At 41.2% G+C, this 21,602-nt stretch overlaps 1 protein-coding gene across 1 annotated transcript in view; it reads right to left on the bottom strand.

The window, feature by feature from the left end:
- Window positions 1-1,752: 1,752 nt before the first annotated feature.
- Window positions 1,753-21,602, bottom strand: part of CLIP1 (CAP-Gly domain containing linker protein 1) — a 59,619-nt gene continuing 39,769 nt past the window's right edge. Inside the window, exons 17-25 of the mRNA XM_075718516.1 lie at window positions 21,313-21,450; window positions 19,470-19,576; window positions 16,174-16,294; window positions 11,056-11,108; window positions 5,491-5,608; window positions 5,090-5,249; window positions 4,262-4,311; window positions 2,720-2,844; window positions 1,753-1,975 (exon numbers count right to left, since the gene is read on the bottom strand). Of these exons, the coding sequence (XP_075574631.1) occupies window positions 1,753-1,975; window positions 2,720-2,844; window positions 4,262-4,311; window positions 5,090-5,249; window positions 5,491-5,608; window positions 11,056-11,108; window positions 16,174-16,294; window positions 19,470-19,576; window positions 21,313-21,450 (1,095 nt within the window). The remainder of the gene's footprint in view (window positions 1,976-2,719; window positions 2,845-4,261; window positions 4,312-5,089; window positions 5,250-5,490; window positions 5,609-11,055; window positions 11,109-16,173; window positions 16,295-19,469; window positions 19,577-21,312; window positions 21,451-21,602) is intronic.

The raw sequence follows: 21,602 nt of genomic DNA, 5'->3' as shown, positions 1-21,602 counted from the left end.
GCCGCGTGACGGCGGGGGCGGAGCCGCGCGGCCCGGCCGCGCAGCGCCCCCTGGCGGACCCGCCCAACCCCCGCCCTCGCGCCCGCAGCGCCCCGTGCGAGTCACAGAACCGGGGGGGGAGCGGGGGGGGAGCCGGGGGCCGCCCCGTTCGACCCCGACACCGCCAAAGCGACTGGGGCAGGGCAATACTTAATTCCATGTTCCCTGGCTCGGTGGCTCGGCTATTTTTTAATGAAAGTAAAAACGAGGCATCATAGAATCGCTTAGGCTGGAAAAGACCTTTAAGATCATCCAGTCCAACCATTAACCTAACATTAACCAAGTCCACACTAAACCAGTTAAGGGGAGAGTGGCAATTCCATGTTCCCTGGCTCGGTGGCTCGGCTATTTTTTAATGAAAGTAAAAACGAGGCATCATAGAATCGTTTAAGTTGGAAAAGACCTTTAAGATCATCCAGTCCAACCATTAACCTGCACTACCAAGTCCGTCACTAAACCAATTAAGGGGAGAGTGGCAATTTCCTGTTTCCTCGCTCGGTGGCTGGGTTAGTTTTTAATGAAAGTAAAAACTAGGAATCACTAAGTTTGGAAAGGACCTCTAAGGTCATCAGTCCAGCCATCAACCCAGCACCCCCATGCCCACCAAACCATGTCCCAAAGTGCCACCTCTGCCCGTTTTCCGAACACTTCCAGCGATGGGGACTCCAGCACCTCCCTGGGCAGCCTGTTCCAATGCCTGACCACTCTTTCAGTCTTCCACGGGTTTGGTGACACCAGCAACATTCATCAGCCGTTCCCAAAAGCCTGCTGTGGGAGGGGGCACGTGAAGCATTAGTAAACTAACATCCCACAACGCTGCTCATGTTTTTCTCTCTATTTATTTACAGTGCAGCCACAGAGCACATGTGTCCCCATGCAGAGCTTGTTACCCTCCTAATGGAACGGAAAGACATGAAAGAAACACACTTTTTTTTTTTCCAAAATATAACTTTAATATATATATGCATATATACACACACACACCACACACACACTATATAGAAGCTGAAAGAATGCAAAAAAAAAAAAAAAGAAAAAAAAAAAAGGATGTTTCACAAACTGTTGTAAGTGTGCACAGCATCTGGGTTTCTAAAAAACCCCACAGCAGCTCCCTTTCTTACCTGCTTCATGATTTCATGTTTCACTGTCATCAAACCGCAACCCAGAGCCCACGTTCACTGAGCAAAATCACAGTCAAATGAGTAAATGAAGATAAAGATGAAACATTTCTCAACCCAGTCCAGTGTCAAAAAAAGCTTAAAAATCTAAATGTACAAATTCAGCCTTAAAATGGTTTAGTGCAAATATGAAAATTAACAGCATAATTTCAAGGTATTTAAATAAGCTTTAATATAACTATAGTGCTTCGTTCCTATACATGTTTTCCCATCAATAGATGCAACAGCATGGGGGCATTTCTTGTTAAGAGTGGGAACAAACCCAGAACCTGGGAAGAAATAGCATAAAGTCATTTGTTAAGTCATTTATTTGTATTTCACCTAAGTTCATTAAAGGGAGACAGGGTATTTATTAGCGGAGGAGCAAAATATTTATCAATGTACTGATTCTGGAGTGGATGGGCAAGGGGAACGGGAGCGAGGGGGGTCAAGAAACGCTGTCCCTTTTCCTGACGTTCAGCACACACAAATGCTGGTGGTGTAGATCGTCCCATCGGGGCGCACAGACAGTCCATCCTCCCGGCCACGCGTTGCATTAGAAGGTCTCGTCGTCATTGCAGTCGGCCGTCCAGTGCCCGAACATCTCGCAGGTATCGCAATAGGGGCGTTCTTCTCTCCTGCTGCCGTGGTAAGCCGAGTGGGGTGGCTCCTCCAGCATCTGTGCCTGGGTCGGACAGTCTTCAGTGTCGTGAAGATCAAAGCAGCCGCAGATATCGCAGAAGAGGCGAGGTTTCTTCTTTGACAGGCTTTCTTCCTCACTGCAAGATCAACACCAGGGCAAGTCAAGCAGGGTACTTCTCCTTCGTAAAGGAGAAAGGCCTGCTTCCCTGCCCTGCGCAATAACCTGTCTCATAATTATTGAAACTAAGGAAACACCACAGTAGTCAACAAAAACATAACAAAAACAATTTACAAAACCCCTTCTGAAGATTTTTCTGACATCTTTACTACCTTGCAGTACCTCCATATTCCCTTACACTACAATATTTACAAAACAAGCTGCTCTGTTTGTGTAAATATTTCTGCTCTGTTTGTGTAAATATTTGCACAAATACAGACCTTATTTTAAAAAGAAACACATGTAAACTAGTTTCTCTTTTCTCTTGATAGGGGAGATCTGAAGTCACAAGATATCAAATAGGTTTCAGTTCTGTTCCTCTGGACTGGATCACCCCCTCTCAATGCAGCTACCGGCCTCTTGAGAGCAAAGACTCTTCTACTTAATTTGGAAAGGGCCAAACTCAACCAAGACTGACAATAAATATGTTATCATACATCAGTGTTTGTTATCGATAATTACAGAGGATCATTTTGCACCACCAGCTACACCGCAGTGATGGACCTAAAAAGAAGGCTGGATTCAATCACCCTAAATTCAAGGGGAAGCTCTGTTTGTCCTTCCTGACAGCTGAAATCAGGTTGGTGCATTGTGCAGCTGATAGAACTGACTGCTACCAACAGTTCCCAAAACACAAGCCAAGGTTTCCTTTAGGGATTTCTACCTGTCATAGTTATTTATCTCCTCTTCGTTGCCATTCAGGGCTGCTTCACACATTCTTTGTATTTTCAAGTTCAATTCTTCGTTTCTCCTTTGCAGATCTACTATCACTGAATTCAGGAAGTCAATCTAGGATAGTCAAGAACAAGGACAGTCAGCAGGACTGCACTTTGGAGAAAGCCAGTGACAAAAGAATGGCCCTCGAACTGACACGTGCAGATCTGCATTAACTCGTACCGTTGGATCGTTGTATTGCAAAGAGCACCCATGGACACTGAGAGAAAAAGGGGTAGGAGCTTCCCGAAGACCCCTGAGACCCTCAGTATGATTTCTGTCCAGGGAGCTAGGTAGTTCTGCCCAGCCAACACATCTGACAGACATCGGTGGGTCTCAACCCACCACCGACAGATCGAGTTCTTTTTCTAATGTTACACTTTGAACATAAATCCAGTTGTGTAATTCTGATCACAGCAGCGTCTCTGTTCCTCTGAGCCTGCAGCTCTAGGGGCTGGTCTCAGAGCTATCCTGGAGGGGCAGGGGGACAGCGCAGCGCACCCGTACGGCATCTCCCAAACCTAGTCTGAGCCACAGGATCAGTCAGCCATTACTGCAGCAGCACTGCTGAACGTAATCAAGTAATGCTTGGCAAAGGGACATAGTGGATAAAATAAAGGAAGCCAAGAAGTGGAACAAACCTCGTGCTGATTGGAAGGAAGCGGTGCCATCAGCACGCGAATTCAAGGAGGCAGAAAAACAGAAAAAGATTGGTGGTTAGTGTATGCTAATTACACTACTTCTGTTCTCTGTACAGATCAGGAAGGACTTTTTTTTATCAACACGACTGACATCAGTGATCTAACAAGGACTTTTATAACAAGCAGAAGGTGCTTCTATTCTAATCATGTTTCCTAGGCATTTGTTGTCACAGGCTGCCTGTTGCACGGCAGCACTTCACATGTTCATTATGATTATCATACTCTTCGATACACATTTTTCCTGTTACCAAGCCCACGCTAACTGAGCAACTTCCTCGCCCTGTTGCTGCCAACCTGCATTCCGAGTAAAGTTCTGCAGTTAAGAAGCAGCAAAGATCAACATTTTCAACTGCAGAAGCTCAGAAGTAGCATGGGAGCTCAGGTAGCCCCTTTCTCCAAGATGGCAAGTGCCACAGATTCAGGTGGGCCACACCTTATTCCTTGTTCACATCCAAGAAACCTTTGGAAAGGATGGCAAGGAGCAGTTTATGAGTGTGCTCTGTTGGGCTGTACCTCACCAACGGGCTGCAGGTCAAAACTTGCCACCTCTGCTTTCCTCCTTGCTTTCTCATGTTCCGATAACCTGAACTATTTCTTCAGTATCACTCATCACTTGATTCTTAATATTTACTGTCATTAGTATTTCCCTTCAGGAGCAGAAGGTTACAAGATAAATCTGCCCATTATAATCCTGATTTACAAAATCTGACAGTAACTGTCTTTTGAAAAATATTTCACTCTGCCTATAGACACACTGCTGTTGTAGCATGCTGATGTTTCAGATCAAATACCTGCTTCTCTTTTGCAATTTCATCTTGAAGTAGATTAGCAGCAATGTCACCTTTAAAGAAAAAAAACAACAAAAAACCAAACAAGGTATAAGTATCCAGTAATCTAAATATGAAACATACAATGGCTTAGTCAGAGACTGAAATAATGTAATAGTCTCCAGTCTCCAAAACATCCTATTCTTGCTGCTTTCTAATCACTCAGTATAAGCCTCGGTAAGGGTGACTTCTTTGGGGAATTTGACCGCTGCGTTACAGAAGCATATTCAATACCACACGTTACTTACTAAAATACAAAAAATGTATGTATAGGTGACAGCTAACATTCACAGGTCTGCAAAGGAACGCTCATCTGTTGAGAGATGAGACTATAGTGGTACGAAGCTGAAGCAGCTCAGCATAGGGTAAGCACGAGTGCCTGAAATGTGGGATTCCCAGTCCTGGGCTCAGGTAAGTGGTTTTGTTACGATGTCTACACGTTACTTTGCAGCTACAGCAAGGAAAACCAAATCAGTCTAAGAGAGGCTCTTGCACAGAAGCCCCACCACAAACAGGATGAAGTTTTATGCCTTACGCACATTTCATTTCAAGTCAAATTGCCCCCCACCCTGGTGTAAATGGGGTTAACTGGCAATGTCAGGAGCTTTCATATTTTGCAGCTGGTCAGATTTCTTTCAATCAAATCTTACGTGTGCTCTACAACAGGAAAGTCACATGTCTCGGGAGGTTCAATTAGTGAAACCTCCTTTTAACTATCTGGTTAACAGTTGCAAAAATCTACAAGATTAAAGCCGAAGGCCCAGAGACAAGTAAAGAGGCTCTCTCTTTTACCTGAGGAGCTAGTTACAGTTAAAGGCTGTTCGTTGTTTTCCTTGAGTTTTTGCTCCAAGTTCTTCACCTTTTCCTCAAGTTTCAATTTGTCAGACTCCAGTGACTTAACCACTGACTGCAAGGTTTTTGCAGAAGCGTTCTCTCCACGGAGCACCGTGATCTATAAGAATTATTTAAGAATGCTTAGACCTTCCAGAATGAAGTAGTAAGGGCTAAATAGCCAGCAAAAATACACACCAGAAGTCACCTAACTAGGCACAGGTATCTAAAGATTTAATACTAAGGTTTAACTATGCTAAATTAACAATTAGCCAAGTCTTCAGTAGCAAGCATACAAAGCCATATGCTTCTAGCCATAACTTAATCCAAAACGAAGAATCATCCCACTGTTCCTCATTTACCTCATTTCTGAGTTTTTCCAGTTCCTCATCTTTTTGTGTGATCAAGGCACTAGTAACACTGATGGATTTTTGTAAAGATGCTCTCTCTTCATCAATTTCTTTTTTTAATGTTGATTCTCTAAAAGAAAACCAAATACAACCAGAAATCATCTAAAGAATAGATTACTGTAGTCACCTGAAGATGTTTAGTTTAATTTCAAGTATTAGACTACTGTAAGAAATGGTTCTTAAAAAGCAAATTTCAATTCTGTACTTGACTAAGGTTTTATACACGTATAAACATTTCAGATGTTACAACTGTGGAAACAAAGCAAAAACTTTACCTAGGTAGTACATGCCAGAATCTGCATATCATCATATCCATTTGAATTTAAAGAAGCAAGTTAATAGACTGGGGAGATACAGGATAAACAAACATGTTGCACAATGTTCCACAAAACCTAACTTCAGAGTTTTGTTACTTCTTGAAAATTATTAACAAGCAACAAAACATACATGCAAAGCTCATTGTACAAGTTGTCATGCAAAGCATTGATGATGCTGGAAATATCAGCTGGTCCTCACTAATTTCAGTAACATCATGATTTCCTGAAACGCGTACTTTGAGGGTTTCTGGGCCTTTGACAACTTTGGTTTCAGCACAAAACCACGTGGGATTTGTTTTACTTCATGGGAGAAGGGTTAAAAAGAAATCCTCCAGAGCAGGCACAAACCCCTTCTGTGCATGTATGTCCAGTTTTCCCAACCTGAAAGCTGATCTAATAGGAGACACGACTTCTGCCTACCAATCCTGTCCTGACAGTGATCTTAAGGCATCATAGCTATGACATCCTCACACTGATGCTAATGAGTCTTCCTGATAGGTCACAGAATACCCACAGATGAGTAATTGTCCTCTGATGCGAGGACTATTGCTACAAAAGTTCCTTACAAGCCGAAAGGTTTTTGTTTGTTTAAAAAAAAAAAATAAAAAAAAGATTGTTACTCCAAAAATCTGTGTTTATCCAGAAGAGAAACTTGCTTTCAGAGCACCAAGCGGTGCCCAGCAGCTAGCTGTCAACTCTCCAAGCTTCTGCAGGTGTAGGCAGTTTTCTACGCAATTCCATACATCTCTGTTTAGATGATCATGGTCTCACTGGCACAGCAGCGAGCTGCTTCTCTTCTTACTAGCTGAGAGAATCGAAGACAAACTAGGCTACCTGAATGCATACCCACTACACAAAAAGCACAAAGTAGCCAATACTTCAAAGATACCAAGTGACGTAACAATTTCGTTAAGTAACTAAACAAAACTACACTCTCCTAGGACTGCTCAAGGGATTGAGAGAAGAAGGCGTCCTTGCGTGACGATGCTCAGTAGGTAGGGGACAGCTATTAAGTTCAAATGGAAAAATTTTCATATCCACGGTACCTACAGTTAGTGAGAGCCATGATACCCAGACCATGAAATACAGTACATCTCACCGACTCAAGATAAAGAGGAAACTCAACAATGAGAGCACAGTTAATGCAATTCTTTCATTGTTGAGATTATACTTGGCAATGGAAGCAGCAAGTGGAGAATCTGGGGTTTAGAGAAGCTGATGCAGCTACCAAACAAGAACCAAAAGGTTGATTTTGGTTTCAGTATTTTTTACAATGAGAGAATTAATATAAGCAGAAACACAACAATTTGCAGACTGCACGATCTTGCCTTCAAATACAAGTTACACCCTGTTAACAAAAAACAAAAGAGCAACGGCATTTAATAGATCTCCTCGCCAACCCTGATTCAGCAAAGCACTAAAAGCAGGACAGCAATCTCTGCGTTCTTCAGCAGGATTACAAACACACTCTAGCCTAACCCATGTTTTTAAATGCTTTGCTGAATTGGATCAAAGCGCAGGGTGGTGGTGTGGGAAAGACATGTGCCACCCGTGCATGGGGTGCCACGGGCAGAGCACGGCTGCCCTCTCCAATCCACTGAGCTGCAAATCCAGCGTTTACTCAAGGCAGGGGAAATGGGAAAGTACGTCTGGAAGCTGCTGCTCACAAGCTCTCCTGTACCTGAGACTTCACCTGGGCTTTCCCCTTTGCTACATATGCAGCTGTAGAAGGGCAGATGGAAACCCCAGTGACTCATCTCATGCTCAAGAGCTTGTTATTTAGCCAACGCTTCCACTTTTTGGTCAGATCTTCATCTTGAGATCAAACATATGCTTTTTGTACAAATATGGTTAACTTGCCGTTTATTTGGCTTGGTTTCAACCACCACAAACATTTAGGTGGTTGAAAAAGGCAAACAGTTTGCGAGCATTTAAATACATATTTACAAATTCAATATAGGAGTCTAGAATACTGTAACACAAGGGGAGAGCAACAAGAGAAGAAGAGGAGAGAAAACAAGAGGGGGGAAAAAGGTCCCTGTACTGTAGCACTGTTTTTTTCTTTTATGAGGCAGTCTCTCCAGGAACCACGCTTTACAGCTCCAGTTGGAGGCCCTCTAAAACGTTGAAACTGGAAAACCTACAAACATCGTAGGTATATGTCGCTACTTACTTATACGTAAGTGTAGATCACAGTTCAGTTCCAGCATCAGCTGAGAGTCTACCCCACTGGTGCTCTCAGCTTCAGTATCGTTTGTAGTGTGATTCATATGAGAGATAGTAAACGTAAGGAGCATATGTTGAATGTGAAATAACTACAGAGCGATAACTTGCAAGAAAAATCCTGTGGAAAGTATTTATTTTGTCAGGGCAAAAAAAAAGGGAAATTGATTCAGTGAACTTAAACTTTTTCCCTGCCAACTCAAGCCCAAAATAATCTGCTTGCCAGCAGGGACTAAAGAAAAACAACAGTAAAAGTGACTTTGACATTTCACACGCCATTTTAAGATTTCACTTTCTTGAGGAGGTTAAACCATGTTTTGAGCAGTGTGTGGAAGTCATGGGAGAGAGAGGTTTTTGTTTTGTTTTAACATAAAAAAAAAAATCACCCAGATTCTTCCCTTACTACAAAAATAAGAAATTCTAAGAATGAAGTAAATACCTTAAAGTGTTACTGGGCAAGCTTTAAAAATGCAAAATAACAAGAACCACATGTTAGAAACATGGAGTAGAAATGGAAAATATTGTAAGGAAGAACTAAATTTGCATCAAGGGGCTTTTTTTGTTTTGGTAAAAAATATAGACTTTTAAAAATATATATATATATAGCTGAATATTTTACAAAACAAAAGCAAGACACCAAGGGACAAAGGCAGCCAAAATATGTACAACAACTTTACTTAAAAAAAAAAAAATTATTTATTGTAACGTGGATAGACTTTCTTGAGTCTTACCATTAAAGACACACAGATATAGCAAAGGAAGCAAGGGTAGGAAAGGGAAGAGAGAGGAATGAAATGAGTATCGATAAATAGCGCAAGCTCAAAGACAGTAAGACAGTTAGCAACCCACAACGAACCTAATGAGCTGAAGTAACACAGAACCCCCTTAGATTCATAAATATCTAACTCCTGTTACTCCTAGCTGGACTATTTCATAGAGGGAGCTGCTAAAATAGAGGAAGAGAGCTCCTGTGGGTGGAAGGAAGGCAGGAAAACTACTCCTAGAGATTTGACCTAATTGAAACAAAAAGATGTCTCTTTTTCAGTATCTCAAATTCTTCAGACAAAAGGAAGAAAATGTCGCTCATATCATCATCAATCTCAGTGGAATTCAGGAATTCAGAGAGAGACTCTCTTTTATTTAATTAGCGCTTCATTCAGCCTCATGTTTTTTGTTGCAAATAATGTCATATGCTGGCATATTTTAACCCCTAGTGGCCCACAGTCTGCTTCAGTGAGGTTGACTATTTCTGCTACTTATTTTACCCTTTCTATTGGAGTTTATTCAACACTGTTGAGAAATGTCATTAAGCCAAACTTGGGCATCTCAGTGTAACTGACTGAAGGTGAAGTAATGTTAAAACTCACTTTACCGATTTCATAATTATCTAGGTCGTTTCAGGCAGCTCACACAGAGTAAAAACAGGAGACGGAAAATCAGAGCCTCACACCTTGCTTTTTATAACTTATCACAGAATTTGTCTTTTAAACTGTATGATACAAAACAGAACTGCTGGAAAGGACTGAATGAATCTTGGGTCCCTATTCACCCCTTCATTTCCTCAAGTAACTTTCAGGTATTACACTATTTAAAATAACTCTCAACTATTTAAAATACATGTTTCAAAACATGTTAAATAACAGGCTATAAACAGCATCCTAAGTGTCAGAAGCACTAATATCCTCCTTTTCCACACATCAAATATGCTGGAGATGAGCCTCAGCTGATGTAAACATACTAATTATTGTGGATGTCAAATGGTCTTTACACCAGCTAAAGATTTCTCTCCTTATCTTTTCCTTCACCTCTTCTTGAAAAAAAAAAAACCAAAAAAAAAACCCAAAACAACTTACACTTATGCTATTCTATGCAGCTAAAGGCTGAGTGATCCAGTTCATAAGGCCGGTTAAAGCTGGAGGTTCAGCTGCTTGCTCGCCCCTCTGTGTAACAAACTCATCAAACTCTCACACTCTCTGAGAAAGCTTTAGCTTGTGCAATGCCCAATGTGCCTGCCGTCCTTTAGAAGAGTCTGAGCTATAACAGAGCATGACCCACCTCCCAAATAACAGATTATTAGGGAATACAAAAGGGATCAGTGTCTAGTACTGAGTACCTACGCATGTGCATAAACACCGAAGTGTCACTCACTGCTCTTTGTTGCGACCATTATAAATTCAGGAAATTCAACAGGGGTTTGTTTGTTTTTCCTGGAACACACTTTGTGTCATGGAGAGCTGCATCTTAGAAATTTCTAAGGATTTATATAACCACTTTTGAAAAGCCCGCATTTTCCTAAAGACATTGTGGCACTTAGCCAATTAGCTTTCCATACACGTATCACAGAAAGACAGAAAATTTTGTAACTTGGGACCATTTATTGAATAGCACAGTTTACAAATGGATGCCCCAGTCACCCAGGACAAATCTCCTGGTATTTAAAAACAGTGCTGAATGAACTGCAATAACTACTGCCATGATGAACTCAATATCCCCAAACTATGAGAACAATCCATTCAAGGCTGAATAGCTGCTGCTTTTTTTTTTTTTTTTTTTTTAAATAGCATCACTGTATTTTTCCATTATTCCTTAAGAACTTGATGGGTCAGATCTCTATGCACGCATATTTATCAGACTGACAGACAATCCAATATTCCAGAGCAGACTAAAACCAAACACTAAACTGGTTACTGAAAATGAAGAGAACTACTACAACGCAAAAGGTGCATAACTAAAGAGGAAATGGTAAATACCACTGCTTAACATGTTCTTACATTAATACAATTACATTTCCTTCTCCCTTTTAATAAAGAAAATGGGGAAGATATAATCTGTAAGCCAATCTGTGTTAACAACCTCAGGACTTTTAGCTATGATACAACAGAAAAGAACCGCTTTCTTAGCACTGCTTTTGTATTATGTTTTCTGAAGTTTTCTGTAGGACTGTACAGTTTAACACACACCAGAAAAAACAACTTACCTCTTTTTCATCTCTAATAACTGGTTATTGAGTACTGATCTCTCCTCTTCCAGCTAAAACACAAGTACAAAAAGACTACAGTTAATACACTAAGGATTGTTTCCTTAGTGTAATATATCAGAGCATCATTATCATCGTAAAACAAATGTGGGAGAGGCTACAGAGCCTGCAAATCCTCAAAGTAATTGATTTTCTACTAGGACAACACACACACACACACACACACACACACACAAATTACGCAGTGACCAAGAATATTAGCTAGTGAGGGGCTATCACTGCTTTATATAGCACTTTCACGTCCTGGGCCACAAGAGAGGTGTGAGGCCAGTATTGCCTTATAGGATATTTCCGTGCCCCATGCACACCAAATAGAACCATGAAGCCTTTGTGCGCCTGGCGATTAAGTTTAGCCCCGTATTGGTGAATTACTGGATTTGCTGCTGTTTTGACCTGGATAATTGTACTGCTGATCCATATTTGTTACTGTACTGTTATTTAGAGATAAATTATTGATCCCTAAAGCTGTTGGTCTGGTGTCTGTTACTGTATGCTGAACCTGTAATTCGGCAGGGCCACCTTAAGCCCTTACAACTAGTAAGACCTTCACCTGAAAATATTGTTGCTGCAAGTTCTTGGGGTCTAAACTGACTGGCACACACAGGTTTAGGAAAAGCAAACCAAAACACCAACCATAATTTGTACAACAACAAAACTGTAAAGCCCCACCACGGAAACACTGGGGTAACTGAACTTCTGATAAGGTTAAGAAATTAAGTATTTTTCAGGCCAATTAATTATTTTGCACTACCTCCTCCTTTCTTAATCGATGCCCAAAGTCAGCAATTACAGTCCTACAGAACTGCAACTACCAGTGCCTTGATTTGAATGCAAACTCTGTTTAGATTGCACAAGCTTTCAGGGTTCATCCGCAAGGTCAGCGGTACATACATTTATAATGGAAACCCCAGAGCCCCGGGAACAACGGCAAATAGCCTCCAGTTGACTAAATACTTTCAGCACCTTGCAGACATTCAGGTTTGGCAGAGCCAGGCACAGAAAGCGTTAAGCAAGTTCCAACGAAAAGGAAGGTTGTCTGCCGGCCTCCAAGACTAGCCTGAATGCCGCTCACCTAGATAAATTGTCTCCTCTGTGTTTTCTGACAACTTAACCTTCTCCTTTCATGTACTGCAGTGCTGTTAAGCCTTCCAGGTTTAAGATTAATTGCTACCATTTTGCTGGGGCTTAATCAGACAACTTTATCAATACGAAAAATAGATACTAGAAGGGTGTAGAGAGACTTACATTAAGAAGTCTTAAAGAAAATCAAAATGTCTCTCTCAAGGAAAGTGACCACAGTAAGACTGTGAGCAGCCATAGTACTACGTGGGTATGACCAAATTTTTCCTGCAGGCAAGTCAAAACCAATAATTTCACTAGCAGCACAAAGCATACCCCTCGTTTCCTGGTTTTTGTCTGCTTCCTACACAGAGGCAGCCTATATAACTCCTTACATCTGTACAGACTGATGACAAAAAAAAGAGAAGGAAAAAAAGAATATGAAAATTCTGAGAAATGTTTCACTTGTAAATGCCAGTGAGCTGCACCTCTCCAGAACCCCCCCGACATCTATTTTACGTAGCCCCTCTCCTCCCTCAGACTCACGTTGCCATCTCTTGTGCATCACACTTTTCCTCTACCAGCGCTAGCATTTCTCTACAGTCACACTGTGCAGCATTAACCTGGCCACGTTCCACAACAAATCGCTTTGTTTCACCCTAGGCCAGCTTAACTTTCTGGTGTTTATGTTCTTGACTGCCACTTGCAATTGGAAAAACTTTGTACCGACATTATTCACCCTTTGCTCCCCAGAGGCCACATCCCCAGAGCTCCATGATGCTCTCAGCCTGCCCCCCCAAAAACACACTCCACCTTTTTATCGGTTTCTTTTAGGAAAAGATTATGGTGCCTGTTTAACTCCGAAAATCTTTCAACATTTGTGAAATGCTCTGAGATCATGAGCATAAACCCTGCATCTCTCCTCCCTTTTAGTTCCCTGGTTGGCTGTGGAGAGATGAGTGATTTTTGTACAGACCAAGACAGAAGTGGATTTAAAAGAGAGAAAAGGACAAGATGTTAGGGAAGTTGTGCAGCTTCTAAACCCCTGTTGCAGCTGCATCGAGTCAGGGATCAAGCCTTGAGCAGCTTCGTAGCAGAAGGGGAGAAAGGACACCCTTTCTCTCACCAACATTTCTCCAGCAATCCACTAGCTCTCTCATTAGCCTCAGAGCAGACTTCTCACATACCTTTAATAAAAGATGGACCAGCTGAACTAGTAGATATTTCTATACTTTTTCCAACGAAGTTAAAATGCCCAGGCAGCTCTGAGGCTCCCAAAATGCCCCAACAAATAATTTGAAGCCAGAAAAGCTCCCCGAGCTCAGTATCTGTCTGAATGAGAATCTTTAACTAATTACAAACAACTAATTATTTACAGATCAATACAGAAAAGCACCCCTCAGCATCTTTAGCATAAGACACTTTAACCTTTAGATGTCAGGATAAATCATTCATGAAAGAGTATTCATTAATTTTGCAAAGTGTGTCACATGCAGCCACAGAGTCACTAACCCAACTGACTAACACGCTTGTTAGAATTTATATAGTTACCATAGCGACTGCTCAAAATACATATGCTTGCTACCTTTCTTACTGCATTTTAATAGGCACATGCTCAGAAACTCACACAGACCGAAGCACTGCTACATTCTGTTCTTTCCTCCCTGCTGTCCAATTTTTCAGCATCCATTGCATAAAATGCAGCTCTATGTTAAACCTCTTCATTGCCACCACAGACACTGGTTCTCTAAAATCTAATCAAGCAATTCTTCACGGTAACATTTTTTTTCACTCCCCACAGACAGCCTGAACCCAAAGAAGCCCAAAAAACATGCTGCAACTTGGTGCCTAAATATGGCGTATGTTCACCCGAGCGACAGCAAAGAAGCAGCGGTGGTGGGGATCAGCGAGATGACTGTGCTAGCCCAAGGGAGGGCTGTCTGTGCCAGGATCCTCAAGGCCAGCTGGTTTTGTTGCCATTTCATTAAGAGAGCTCAGCAGTCAGAGGTAGAATGAGGGGACTGTAAGTTCAGGTTCTGCAGGAAACACGAAAAAAGCCCTGTTCCTCAGGATAACAGCAGGTTTCTATCAGAATGAAAAGGAGGGTTAGTGCTTTACACGTTCCAGATGAGACAGGGAATGCTTGGTAGGTGAACATCTGCCTCCACTCCCAAGTAACCAGGAAATACAACAGTTCTGAGCAGGCAGACCGCACATTTCACCAAAGAGACCTGAACAATACCAAACCGAGAAGAGCTGCGCTCATTAGTTACGCGACACTCGGAAGGAAACCTGCATTTTAAATGACACCAGCTTGCCTTTGTTCCTCTTGCCACAACAGACCTCCCAGAGCTCTAGCAGATCTTCCAGATCTTTGATCTTGGAGCCATCTACTCACGGGCAGAAAAGGCTACGGTGCAAGCGAACCGAGAATATTCCAGTTTGCAAGATGATCGACTAATTCCTGTGCTTCACAGATTACGGCTGTCTATCCTGGCAATGAGAGAAGGATCCCTGCGGACAGACCCACAGTAGGCAGGATGCGGACAGCAGGACTCCTTCGCAAGGTCGTCTGGAACCAACGGAGGCCACAGACTGAGACGGCAGTGACCACTGCCAGCCTACAGCCTGCGGGCTGAAGGGTCCCTTCCCTTGGGGGCTGTCTGTATATCAACTCTGGCTACATAAGATAAGCAGAAAGATTTGACCGATGTTGCTGAATACTTTTCAAGTTACAACTCTTTCTGAAAATAACAGGTTGCCTCAAAGACTCTGAAATAATTTAAGAAAGCATGTGGGAGTGGGGAGCAGAGCTCCCACTGGCTGCTCAGGATGACAGCGTTCTCTCACCACACCACTACTCAGATGCAGCGTGAGTCAGTGGCTGAGCCCACACGTCTGGGACTCTTGTCATCTCCACGGGCTCTTTAGGATGAAGAAGCTCGTGCATTAGTCCTGTCAGCAGCCAAAGGATTTAGAAACTGGCCAGATCAGTAGTCACCCATCCTCAGTATTTCCAAACAGGACCCTTTGGGAAAAGTGAGCCTCTTGGCTTTAAAAACATTAGGCTTTGCTGCAGGATGGAAGAGATCTGTTCCACTGCCGCTGGGAACAGGCATACCCCTCTCCTGCACAAGCGCTAGCTCAGAAAGGCAATACATAAACCCATGTCTTCTGCGTTCTTGCTTTTGGACAGGATCTTTCAAAGATGTCTTCATGGTGTGGCTGTCACTGGAACTGCTCCACAAGAACTAAACCCACCGTATTTAATGGCTGTAAATCTAATTTCTCTTTTGGCGAGTACCAGTGTTATAAGCTGTGTAACTAAGCCATACTTTAAGATTCCAACAACATGTTCAAATGTAATAGGAAAAAAAAAAAAATTTAAGAGAGTCGTTTTCTCCCCTATAAACTACCACCAGAAAAGCACCTTACATGGAATTCTAGCCCTCCAATACCCACTACCTGGCTGCAGCACTGTTCATGTACATGCACAGTATGAAGTTTAAGCAAGCATACACGTGCACAGCGCTTTTTACAGACGGAGTCCAACTAAGTAGTTTTAAACAGTATTCCGAAATACATCCTAAATACTCTTTTTTTTTTTTTTTTTTTTTTGTGGGAAAGGGAGAGCAGGAATAAGGAGGAGAATTAAAAAGCTAGATTTCCTTAGTGCTGGGTAGATGGAGATTTCCACAGTTGTATAACAAAATTACTCCTGACAGAAATAGCAAGTGTCTGTTAATACATTTGGCTAAAGCATATTTAATTTCTGCTTATTCCCAAGCCTCCTAAGTATCCTTCAACGGGTTACGTAACCTCCTGTTAGCCTGCAGTTCTAACCTCCCAATGCAGGTGGCTTCCAAATTTATTTTAAAACATCCTCAGAACAACTCATCTTCCAAGCACAAACATGCAGTGCAACGTCACCCAGGCATCAGCGGAAACAGCACGCGCAGCACTTTCACCATAGATCAGGAAACGTTCCAGCCACTCTACCTTCTGATGACTTGTGACTTCGTCCCTGCTCCTGCCCAGCTCCTCGGCAAGTTTCACGTTCTCCTCTTGCAAAGCTGCAAGCTGCTGGGACTTCTGAGCTGCTGCCAGCTTCAGCGCTTCGCTGCGAGGACAGAGAGTGCATTGTTACCATAGGAACGAGAGAGGCAAGAAAAAACTGTGGGAGAGATTCAGCTTCACAGCTTGGAAAAATACATCTAGGTCACGTGTCTAATGGGATCTATAATAAAGGTGACAATCTATACCTCAGATGCACAGGGATAGGTTTAACCCTGAAAAGCAGGAGCAGCACAAAACTCCTTTTCTTTTACATGTATCAGACACTCAGAGAAATGGAAGGTAAGTTCAGGCTGCTAGTTCTGCATGCTTCCGATGGTTAGCAAGTGCTTGGGTTTAGAAATACAGGGTAGGGTTTGACAAGAGTGTTGGCGAGGTTTATAGCTTAGACTTTCTCTGAAGTGAACTTTGTAGCCAGAGGTAAAACATGAGAATTGTTGGGGTTTTGGGGGGTTTTTTTGTTTGTTTTTTTTAAAAGGGGGAAAAAACAAAAAGAAAAAAGAAAGAAAGAAAGGAAAAAAAAGCTTACAGTTCCACTTACTTAAATACTCCCTACAAGGTCTGTCATCCAAACATACAAGAATGTGCAAGATCACAGGAGACAAAACAGGAAAGTATCTAATCTATTCCATTATTTTAACAGATACAAAACTGAAAATGAGACAAAACAAAAGCTGAAGAAAAAAATGGATCTGCAGGTTTCATTAGCCTATGTGGCTACTAATATGTGTGGTTTCCTTAAAGTGAGTTTATTTTCAACAAATTTTTAAAAAAAATAATTTTGCATGCCTGCAACACAGGTGACTAACACAAGTTTTTATAAGATTTGACAATATCTCTCAAAAATAAAAAAAGATACGCTTCATTTCATTAAACAGTAATTTTTATGACTGTGTTTTGTTTTCATGAAAAGGAATCTCGGTACTCCTATGTGCCAATATTACACAGAGTTAAACGCTGACTGGAATAAAAAATACTCTTATGACTGTGGGAGGTAGAACAACCCATAAGTCAGAAACTTATTCAAGCACTTCAAAATACAAGGACTCTGTGGTCTATTATCGGGCACATTTAAACAAAAGGAAGTCGGATTTACTTTTTGAGTTCAGCTTCTAATATGACCAAGATTTTCCAACCATTTCTTCTATCTGGTCTCACCTTGACCGATTTCCAATCTGATCCACCTAGACTGGATTAAACAGGCTAGCTCACATCACTGAACACCGACTCAAATTATCGTGGTAAGAATCTACTTGCTGATGCAGGAACATACCTATTTTTAACCATGACTGTTTGCTGAACTGCAGCACTAACCAATTCTCCTTTTTTTGCTTTCGGCATTAAAGCGTAGATTCAGGGCATTATAAAAAAAGCACACAAAATACTGGCGTCAATTTGTGTGAAATGCTCCCCTGTGTTTAGGGCCAAGCAACTTGAAACTGATAGCTGCAAGTGCACTTGACAGTATGCAGTACTAAATGAATACAACAACGTCCAGCTGGTATTTCTGCTGTTCTTTATCCTAGTTTTACACGGAAGGCTCTGTCACAAAGGCCACCAATGTCACTGTAACATCCTCCCACCTCCAAAAGGCTTCTCTAGAGGCAGCAGCATGTCCCTCCCTACAGTCACAGCTCCTGCGGGCAAAATTTCCCCTCTGCTCTCCGTCGCAAAGGCAAGGGCACTATCTTCATCAACTGACCTCCCAAAGGTGTTCTCTCTACCTACATTACTGCCAATCAAGAAATGCCTATCATCAAGCAAATTCCTTACTCTAATTAAAACAAGGCAACACATAAAATAATTATGACAACAAAGATCAATTAAAAAACAACTAGACAAGCTTCCACTTATCCACAATGTCTCATACCACTGACGATTAGAGACCACACTCAGCAATAGCCTATGACTAAGATTAACCTTAAGAAAAATAAATTTAAAAAAAACCCACAAAGCGATCAGAATCATGAGAACACCTTTCAGTGCTGCAGATTTTCAAGGAAGTATCTTCTATAAATAACTTCTGCTTAACAATTTACAGTCTAATTTATTTTGTCTTTCCATGATAGAGGCTGCTACCCCTTGCTGTTTTAGCACTAGAGCAACTAGTCTGGAAAGAATTATTGTGCTTTGGCATTTCCCACAAGCACTGAGGCAGGTAGAAATTGCTCATGGAATGAAATCCTGCCTTTCTCTTTTGAGGCTGCGGTCTATACAAGCATGCAGGTTTTTAAAAGCAAGCAGTAAAAACTGTCAGTCATACAGAAACTTAGTATTAATTCTGTGTGCTGATTTCCTTTGTGTCCTGTCTTCACCACAGAGCAGTGGTTAAGAACTGTCACAAAATGACTTATGGAACTAACAATAATAATAATAATAATAAGCAGCCAAAGCTGCTCTTAGCTCTGAGTCTAGATTCCAGCTCTCACTCCATGAGTCAAGAAATTCTTCTCAGAGTACAGGTGGAAATGGAGATTTGTGATTTAATGCATTACATGTCTGAAAGTTGGGGGACATGCAGCTACTGCAGGGTAGCAATAACTAGGATTTTTATTCACGGTGGCACACCAAAAGCTTTGATACTATGAGATTCCACAGGGCAAATTACTTCATCGCAGATGTTTTGCAGTTAAATCTGTTTGTGTACAATGTTACACATCATTAGTTTGTAGTACATAAGAGGCAGTTTCTCAAACAAAGCATCTCAAATGATAAGCAATTAACTCTAGTTTTACATACTATATATAGCATTTGTATTGTACCAATTAGAAAATAAATGCATAGTGAGGCAACAGGAATAAACTGGATAAAGCCATCAATGACAAACAAAAGCAGAACCGGATTTTCTATAAACAAAGCCACTTAAAACTACTTAACACTCCAAGTGTGCTTGTAATTAAATCCAAACAGAATTTCTTTACAATAAGGCTTTTAAAATAATCTAGTGCCCTCAGGTGGCAGAACTCTATACTTCCTCCAACAGACAAATTATTTCAAACAATGCTTGGAGTGAAGGATTTGCTTCAATACCCTTCAGCAATTCAGGAGCAACATTCTGATTTCAAGTTTTACACACGTCAAACTAATATTTAATTTTGACCTAATATCTGCTTTGTAAGTGAGGATACTGGAGAGGCACTGAAAGATAATTTTTTTAAAAAATTAAAGGTAAGTGTAACTACAAAGGAATGGTTTAACAGATTTAACATTGAAATACTTACAATTCTTTTTTAAGTTCTTCCACTTTCTTGTTCTCCAGATTTAGAAGCTCTTTTGATTTATTAAGTTCCTCTTCATTTTTCAGGTTGTTTTGTTTAAGCATGTCCAACTTAAAGAGGAAATAAAAAACTCTCATTACACTAATGAAACTATACAGTTCCTAGGTGTAGCACTCTGAAAAGATATTCAGCAAAACGAGGGCCTGAGCTGAGCTGTTCCACTTTTTCATCTTTAGTCCTTAAATTAATTCAGTCTGTGTACTGAGAAGCATCTGTCTAACAAAAGATGGTATGAGACCCTCTGCATTCAAGTCGAGGAGCACAAAGAATTCAAAGTCCATTGAAGAGCAGCTTACAGTAATCTGATGTATATATCCCGATACAAAAGGTAAAGCTCCAAAGCACCTCCATTTTAAATGCTATACAACTCGAAGCACTTCTTCCTAAATTCCACGCTTGTTGCTAAAATTAGCTGTTCCTTTGATCTTTATTCCTCTAAGAGAACTGATAAAAAGTTCTGCTTTACCATACCTTAATTTCTGAGAAACAGTAAGCTGAATGTTCTGCTCGCAACCAGAAGAAATGAATTCCTTTCAGAGATCTTGTTGCATGGGACAAATTGTTGTATATCTATTTACTGAGCTTGCATCTACCACGTAACACCAGAAGCTCGCGAACCTTATTTGTTTGCATTCAGCGACACATTACATTACATAACAGATAATCTTCAGCCATTCTCATGGCATTACAGGACCCTGTGGATTACTATTTTTTTTTTTTTAATCCGGAAAGTGAACCCCTGCCATTATTAACATCACTGCTTTCAAATCTCGAGTCATCAGATCTTGCTGGAAATCATTACTGGTTCAACACAAGCTGTGGCATGTAGGTTAGCCCAGCTGTTCACTACCCGTTATTACGGGAGCTGCAAAATAAAAGAGCCATCAAAAAGAGGCCACAGGGTGCTCAAGATCTGCAGAAAAGATGCCAGACTAAATACTCTGGGGCAAAAGAGTGTGAAAAAGATTAGTGAGGACATTTTTACCTGCTTCAAACCCTAACGTATCACAAAGTGGTGGGAGGACATAGACTGAAAACGGGTCCCTAGAGGAACTGCTGTACATGTTAGGCTGTGAAGTTCTTTGGGACCTTTGTGCTCATGTATTTGTATAGTGCATGGCTCAGCATAATTTGTACCTTGTCAGACCACAATTCTGATTAACAGAAAAGTGGAAAAAAGAAGAAATTATAACATTACACATGTCAAGATCACAAAGAGGATGTACAGAGCAAGGAGTGCATTACAGGTGAGAAATGGAGCGGTAACTTTTGTGGATTAGGAGCACCGTTACTCAGAGCTCTGCAGCACTTCATAGGAGCATGAAGTTGCACCCCATACTTACAACCAGGGACTCGAAGCACAGAGTGGTCACATCTAAGCAACTTATCCAAAGCTATACAGCAAGACTGATTAAGCCTCAAGTCAAACCCACATCTCTTGATTCTGCGATCCGCAAAAGCTGCTGTAGCATCCGGAACGCCTATTACGTAAGATAATTTTTTTTGTTGCTGCACCAAGATTTAAGGGACATGACCTTATGCTGTACAGTATTTGAACCCACATGCAAAATACAAAAGAACATAGGTCATATGGCTATGTAAAGCACCTAGATTTTCCATCAATATGTGCTCATCTAGTAAGTTTTCCCAAGCCAGTCAAGACTGAGTATTGTGGTGGGAAAATGACACAATCCACTCTTGCCTAATCTAATTCTCTGTAACTCAACAGTTGTTCCTTTCAAACTAGGCAAAACTTTTCATATAAAAGCATTTTAAATGTGATTACTTCATTCTGTAGTTTCTCGTTTGTCTGTCTAGAGTTCTCCAAAGAGGCCAAAGTTTCAATCTTTTCTTTGTGAATAGCATCCTTCTCTTTGGTCACCTTCTCCACAGTCTGGAAAACATCTTCTGCCATTTTGGCAGCCTATATATAAAGGGGGGTGGGGGAAAAAAAAAAAGTATTACTAAAGGGACCTCTGAAAGCAAAAGATGAACTGCAATACGTTATGCACAGCTGCACAGTTTGCCAGCTGCTTCCCAATTAAATAAGGACTTCAACTGGGAATTTATTTGCAT

This window comes from Pelecanus crispus, chromosome 11 (genome assembly GCF_030463565.1).
Source record: "Pelecanus crispus isolate bPelCri1 chromosome 11, bPelCri1.pri, whole genome shotgun sequence".
NCBI classification, from domain to species: Eukaryota; Metazoa; Chordata; class Aves; order Pelecaniformes; family Pelecanidae; genus Pelecanus; species Pelecanus crispus.
The sequence above is the reverse complement of the archived record's forward strand: the minus strand, read 5'-3'. Positions and strand labels throughout refer to the sequence as shown.